Genomic DNA, 7,667 nt, shown 5'->3' with positions numbered 1-7,667 from the left:
TAAAGCCTGCTGAGAAGTGTTCCCCGGGGGCAGAGAGTGTGGTCTTTTGTCTTCTCTCTCTGACCCTATTTGCAAATATATACCTTTTGTGTTACTAAGAATGTGTGCCTGGAATTATTATTCATGAGCCTCCAAAGAAACGAATTGTGATTTTTACATCAAGGTGATAGGTCATCTGGTTGTAAAGGGAAATAAGAATGGTCAAGCAAGACCTACCCACCACAAACTTGTGCTGGCTATCCCTCAGCCAATCTGTTAAGAATGGGTTCTTTGATAACCTTTTCTAAGACCTTCCTCGGGATAGAGGTCAGGCTGATGGGCCTGTAGTTTGCTGGATCCACTTCCCTCCCTTTCTTGAAGATAGGCACCACATTGGCCTTATTTCAATCTTCGGGCACTTCACCAGAGCACCAGGAGTTCTCAAACATCCATGTCAAGGGCTGAGCTCTGATGCTTGCCAGATCCTTGAGTACCCTGAGGTGTAAACTGTCAGGGCTGGCTGACTTGAAGGTGTCCAGCCTCTCAAGGTGTTTCTTCACGAGGTCAGCATTGATGGAGGGTAAGGAATCTCCCACACCCAGGCCTTCCCGTCCCGCAGGGGCGTCCCGTGGAACTGGTGAAAAACCGATGGAAATTATCCATTTAGCAAGTTGGCTTTTTCCTGGGCATCAGTTATCAGTTGTCATATCTGGTTTAGCAGGGGTCCAGTGTTGCCCTTGCTTTTCCTCTGGCTCCCCACATATCTAAAAAACAACTTTTTATTGTCCTTGATACTTGTAGCTAGTTGGAGTTCGGTTGCATCCTCGGCTTTCCTGGTTCACTCCCTGCAGGTCTGGACTAGTGCAGAGTATTCCTCCTTGGAGGTGGATCTAGAGCTCTATCCTTTGTAAGTCTTTCTTTTTAGACAGAGGAGGTCCGCTAGTTCCCTGCAGAGCCAAGGGGGATGCTGTGCCCTTTTGCTGCCTTTCCTCCAAGATGGGACAGACTTTGCTTGCGCATACAGGATTGCTTCCTCGAGGAGCAGCCACTCATCCTGAACTCCCCTCCCCTTTGGGTTGTGTTTCCTTAGGGCCTCACTGACAAGCCTCCTGAGCTTGTCAAAGTCAGTTTTCCTGAAGTCAAGGACTTCTGTATTGGTAACTGATGTGCCAGCTTTATGGCAGATGGTGAAGGTGATCAGCTCGTGGTCATTGTCACCCAGCTTCCCTTCGATCGTTACGTTGCTGATTAGGTCATCCCCAATTGCCAGTACCAGGACAAGCAGTGCTTTACCTCTCATCAGCTCATAGACTTCTTGCATCAGATAGAGCTTATCCACGCATGAGAGAAAGCTTAGCAACTGTTCGGATTTGGCTGAGCACTCTTCCCATGAGATGTCTGGGTAGTTGAAGTCTCCTATGCCAACCACACATCAGGAGCATGTGGCCTCAGACAATTCCCTGGCAAACTCTTGATCCTGGGTAGGAGGTCTATAGTAGACTCCCACCATTCTGTCCCCTGTGCTGTGTTCCACATGGATTTTAACCCACAGGGTTTCCAGTCGTCCACCCTGGGTGCCAGTGTCGGCTTGGAGGGGTGTGTAGCTTTCCTTGACATAGAGAGCTACACCCCCACCCTTTTTGTCCACTCGATCTCTCCTGTACAGGGTATAGCTACAGTTGAGCCTGTGTTGCCTGCAGGAGCTGGCACCTTAGCAGGCTCTGCTGGGGCTGCAAGAGGTTCATACCTGTTGCAAAGCTCCAGCAGAGCAGGGACCTTGATGTGGTGGGCCTTGGGACCCTTGACCACCTTGGTCCAGTCCCCTGGCTGGACAGAATGGGAGGTCCCCGCATCCTCCCTTGTACTGGAAGGTGACCAAGGTCTGCCCTCCGCCTCCAGGGGGAAAAGGGTCTGGCAGTAGGAGACTATCTCCTGCTCACAGTCCCTGATGGCATGCAGTCTCTGGACTGCGGCCTGGAGCTCCTCCAAGTGGCACACCAGAGACCCCAAAAGGGAACAGACCTCACAAGGGGAGGTAGCCATGCTTCCGGACCCCAGAACCTGAAAAAGTGTCAGGCAGCCCCCACAGCTGAGAGCTAGGGGCTCCGTCTGCATGGAGCCCCGAACCATGGGCTCCATCTTGGTGTAGGCCTCTGAGGTGCCAGAGGGGGAGGCTGCAGACTCCAAGGGGTCTCTCAGAGTACGGCGAGTGCCCATTCACATGATGCCACTGGTAGGCTGGCTATGGCTGGGACTGCCTTCCCTAGGGGGATCACTGGCAGGTCCATGGGCCCCTCCCACTCACCCTCCTGTGCAAACTCCCACACTAACTCCCACACCAGGCCCAGAAGCGCACCTGTTTGTGTGGCCTGTTCACGAGGCTCCCTGGGAGGCTGGGCCAAGTAGGAGTCAGGGGGGTGTGACCCTCCTTGGCTCCATTCAGCCGTGTCCCAGCTGCCTATGTCCCTCCCACCACAGGCCCCTGCTCACCTGCAGGCAGGCCAGGACCCATGGGGGCCCTGGGGTCTCTCCTGGGGATCCCTGGGCTCATGGGGGCACAGTGGGCTTTCACCCGCACATGTCACACCAGAGCCGGGACCTGAGTGCAGCTTCTACCATTGCTGGGCCCTTTTAAAACTGTGTGCATGCACAGAAGGGCTGGCCAGTGCCATGCTGCTCTTGGGGGGCTAAGGGAGTCCCTCCCCCCACCAAAGGAGGGGACAGGTAAGTGCAACCCCACCACCCCCAACCTGCTTCACGTACTGGCAGCCCAGTCATGTGGCTGTCTGGAGGGCTGGGTTAAGTAGGAGCTGAGGCAGGGGGCGTGACCCTCCTCGGCTCCATTCAGCCACCTCCCAACTGGCTATGTCCCGCCCACCATGGGCCCCTACCTACTGCTGGCAGGCCGAGGCTTATCGGGGGTCCTGGGGTCTCTCCTGAGGGTACCTGGGCTCACAGGGACGTAGCGGGCCTTCACCCACGCATCTTGCACCGGAGCCAGGACCTGAGAATTTAGCAAATTTAGCCAGTCCACTTCTGATACCTGAATACAGATTGTTTATAAATATCTTGAAGAGTACTGGTCCAAATATGGAGCCCTGAGGGACACCACTGGTCACCATGTTGACACAGTTCCATCAACTATCACTGGGTCCAGCCACTGAGCCAGTTCCCGAGCCACCGGACCATGAGGTTGTCGAGGGCGCAGTTCCCCACTTTAACCGTGAGGACTTCATGGGAGACCAAGTCAAAGGCTTTTTTGAAGTCCAAATAGATGATATCAAACTCTTCTCCTTTGTCCAGGTGATGGGTGGTCATAGAAAGAAATGAGGTTGGTCAGGTAGAACCTATCCGCAACAAAGCCATGTTGGCTATCTTTCAGAATGTTATGGTTTCTTTGATGATTTTTTCCAATATCTTTCCAGGGATTGAGGTCAAACTGACTGGCCTGTAGTTCTCCATATCTTCCTTCCTCCCTCTCTTGAAGATAAGCACCACGTTCACCCTCTTCCAATCTTCAGGAACCTCCTCCAAGTGCCACAGGTTCTCAAATAGAACCTCTGCCATTGGCAGAGCTATGATGTCAGCCATTTCATTTAGCACTCTTGGGTGCATTCCATCTGGGCCAGCTGATTTGTGGATGTCCAGCTTCTCAAGGTGTCCCCTCACGAGAACTTTGCCAATGATGGATGTGTGTTCTGCCATACCCTGGCAATCCTGCTTCTTGTTTGGTAGGGTGATCCCCTTGGGCTGGTGGAAGACTGACATAAAGTAATCATTAAGGAAATTAGTTTTTTCCTAGGCTTCAGTTGTCAGCTGCCCCATTTGGTTTAGCAAGGGTCCAGTGTTGCCCTTGTTTTTCTTCTGATTACCCACATATCTGAAGAAGGACTTTTTGTTTTCCTTGATTCCCGTAGCCAGTTTGAGTTCGGTTTTGGCTTTGGCTTTCCTAGTTTTCTCCCTACAGGTGTGGGCCAGTGTTGAATAATCCTCCTTGGTGATGCTACCTGACTTCCAACCCTTGTAGGCTTCTCTTTTCACATACGGGAGGTCCGTGAGTCCCCTATTTAGCCATGGGTGTCGTCCAGCCCTTTTGCTACCTTTCCTATGGGCTGGGATGGACTTCCCTTGTGCTTCAAGGATCACATCCTTAAGGAGTGGCCACTTCTCATGGACTCCCCCCTCTGTTAGATCCTGGTTTCTCAGGGCTTTGGCAACCAGCCTCCTGAGCTTATGCAAGTTGGCTTTCATAAAATCATGGATTTATGCATTGCTGACTGATTTGCCAGCTTTGCGATGGATAGAAAAAGTGATCAACTCATGATCACTGTCTCCCAGCTTCCCTTTGATTCTCAGGTTGCTCACTAGATCATCCCTGTTGGCCAGTACCAGATCCAGTAGCATTTCTTCTTGGAGCATTTTATACACCTTGGTTCATACTCATTAACATTCGTTCCACCTCTGTCCCTCCTTCTGTTCCACCCATTTTTCCTCCCATTTCAAACTCCATCTCTAATTACTATTTACTTCTTTAGCATGGAATTGCCTATGCATTTCATTCATTTACATGCCTCTCTGCTAAGAGTGCATGCGTAAGACTTTGACCTTCACTTCTTTTGGTCACTTGCTGGTTCTTTCTGGTTCTTTGCTGATTTCAGCACCATCTCCAAGGTCTTGCTTCTGCTTTATCTCCTGACAATAGCTGGTGGGCTGCATCTTGTTCTCCTTACACAAGGAATCATACATCTTGCACACTATCCCATTGTTAGGAAACAGCTTAAAGTAACATTTGCAAAGTTACTTTAATACATCATTTTGCCTTGTGACCAGCAGCTTTTGCTGAGACACAGATTCAAGTCTTTATTCAGCTGCAAATCCAATACTCCCCCAAAATCTGAATATGGTTACCCTAACAGACACACTACAAGCTGCCTGCCTCCAGAGGAAAGCTCTTTCAGCCTCTGGATGATACTTGTGAGTAAGCTGCTTGAAATCTAACTAGATATATAGCCTACAGTAACTCAGATGCACGATCAAAGGCTACCATGCCACTATTCTCTAAGGGTTATTCTTTGATCTTGCTTTACCCTACTCCAAATCTACTCCTTGTAACCAATAAAGTTCTCCTCTGTCCCTAGCATGGGAGGCTTATTGGGAGAGGGTCTAGATTATGCCTTCAGGTCCCCTTGGTCCAGCTGACTAAGGGAGACCACTGTTTGTGCTTCAGACTAAGGGAAGCAACCCAAGTTCTTGCAGTGGGTCAAGTACCCTTCAGGTCTATACAGCCTGTTTACCTCATGAGTGCCTCAGGGAGGCACTCAGAGCTTGGTGGGTGGCTCAGTGCAGGAGCACCCCCTGCTGGCCCACCACAGTGCCAAACTCCACTTGTAGGGAAGTGTACTGCTCCTTCACATAGAGAGCTACACCCCTGCCCTTTCTATCAATACCTGTGGTCCAGTCATAGGTGGAATCCCACCAGGTTTCCATTATTCCTATGAGATCATATTAATTTTTATTTAGCAGGAGGGCCAGTTCCTCCTGTTTGTTTCCCAGGCTCCTGGCATTTGTGTACAGGCAAGTAAGCCTGCCATTGGAGGTCCTAGGATTCCCAGCAGTCCTAGAAGAGTCTCATCCCTGGGCTGGGTAGGAGTGAATTCTGTCGGGAATTCATTTGTGTCCCTTGTGCTGCATGACTTACTGATTCTGCATTTGTCACTTGGTAGGCTTGCACTGGTGGTTGTCTGCCCATCCCCTGTCGAGCTTAGTTTAAAGCCCTGTCAAGCAGGTCAGCCTTTCTGGTAGAGAAGAACTTCTTCCCCATTGGAGTGAGGTGGTGATTATCCCTTCTCAACAGTCCAGTGCCTCCACCTCTGAAGTACGGGCTATGGTCAAAGAAGCTGAAGCCTTCACAATGACACCAGCGCCGCAGTCTTCTGTTGACTTCACCAATTCATCTGTCCCCCCTGTGCCCGTGACTCATAACCAGGAGGATTGAGGAAATTACCTTGAACAAAGGCATGCTGTGACCCTGAGAGGACAGATGCAGGGAGACTCCTGCTTAGCTTGCTCCTGCAGCCATATGGTTGAGGACAAGTGAAACTCGGGGATATCCAAACCCCAAGCCTCCAGGCTTGGGCCTACATGTAGTATGCCTGCCAAAGGATTTGAAAGCATCTGAAGCCTCAGATTGGGGGTAGAGGATGTTTGCTGGTAGTAGGGCCACATATGGTTCTTGAATGACTCACGGATTTGGAATTTATTTGAATGATTTGACTTGAGACATGAAAAATTTTCCTTTAAAAAAAAAGATTCAGCTGCTGGGTCTCTACTTGAACAGCAGGGAGCCAGAAACTAAGATCCCACACACCCAGTGGAGGACTCGAGGCCTGGTACCCCTGAAGGTTACTGTTGTAACATCTAAGGAGCCATTTGGCAGGTTGTATTACAGGGAGAAAACCTGTAATATTGTCTAGGGGTTACTGCTTGATACCACATTGGACAAGTTGCCGTATCAATCCTTGGAGGGCTAGGGCAAAAAGAAATTCTAGTAGTAACAATTAGACTGTTCTCAAAAATTATTGTAGCTGTGATGATGAAGCACAGTTACATTAGGGAATTTGTGGTCATTGATCACAGAGCTGGGAAAAATAATTGTCAGTCTCACAGGCAGAGTTAACAAGTGTGGTGGGATCAGGCCCAGATTTGATGTTCAACTGAAGGAAAAATGGTAAAATAAACTGCTGTTCTCAAGTTGGTCTGGGTGCATAGTGCTGACAACCTCAGCCAGCATCACAGACCATGAGGAAGCTAGGCAAAAACACACAGGAGGCAAAATTCTGCCTTTTCTGTTTGCAGAGGGGCAGCATCCCTTCAGATCAAAATCATGTCTGGTCTTGTCAAGAAGGGAGGCAAGGACCAGGCTAAGGCTAAATCTAATTCTTCCCAGGCAGGGCTGCATTTCCCTATAGCCTGGGTGCACCATCTGCTTCACAAGGGCAATTGCATTAAGCAAGTGGGAGCTGCTGGGGCATCAGTCTATTTGGCTGCAGTGATGGAATTTCTGACAGCTGAAATCTTGGAATTGCCTGAGAACACTGCCCACAACAAGAACAAAACTTGCATCGTTCCAGTCCGCAATGATGAGGAGCTGAACAAGCTGCTGTGGGGAGTCACTGTCGCTCAGGGCAGGGTGCTGCCTAACATCCAGGCAGTGCTCCTGCCTAAGAAAACTGAGAGCCACAAAGCCAAGGGCAAGCGGACTCTGCAGATTTAGACCTAGAATCAGCAATATTCGTAACATAAAACCCCGCTGTCTGATGCTCTCTGCTGCTGCCACTGCTGTGGCAGCATCCTGCTACTCTTCCAGCCCTGCACACTGGCCCTGGAGCATCTGGGAGCCTGCTTGATGTGCACAGGGTTGGGTGGCTGGTCAGACCTGAGGAAGGTTGTTTGTGTGCCCAGCAGCTTATCTAGCATCTACCCCATCTCCTATATCTGCTCCCTCAGAAAATGTTGCTCCTTCCACGTTCCCCGAGCCATCACTGTGTTAGAAATATTATTAGGAATGCATAATGAATAGAGTGTTGTTAGAACTGCACAGTTTGCATCTCGTACCTGATAAGAAGAAACACTACCAAGGACCCTTTGTGCTAAAGTATCACTCCCTTTCTTTCTTGGCCAATCTGTCA

General features: G+C 50.0%; 1 protein-coding gene across 1 annotated transcript in view; it reads left to right on the top strand.

Annotated features, from left to right (window-relative positions):
• The window catches only part of LOC109319169 (histone H2A type 2-C-like), a 9,540-nt gene extending 2,050 nt beyond the window's left edge, over positions 1-7,490 (top strand). The window contains exon 2 of the mRNA XM_019548676.1: positions 6,294-7,490. Coding sequence (XP_019404221.1) covers positions 6,863-7,252 — 390 coding nt within the window. The 5' untranslated portion in view covers positions 6,294-6,862 and the 3' untranslated portion in view covers positions 7,253-7,490. The remainder of the gene's footprint in view (positions 1-6,293) is intronic.
• Positions 7,491-7,667: the final 177 nt, after the last annotated feature.

This window comes from Crocodylus porosus, unplaced genomic scaffold (assembly GCF_001723895.1).
Source record: "Crocodylus porosus isolate Cpor-Errol unplaced genomic scaffold, CroPor_comp1, whole genome shotgun sequence".
Classification (NCBI taxonomy): domain Eukaryota; kingdom Metazoa; phylum Chordata; order Crocodylia; family Crocodylidae; genus Crocodylus; species Crocodylus porosus.
Note: the sequence above shows the minus strand (reverse complement) of the source record. Positions and strands in the feature narration are given on the sequence as shown.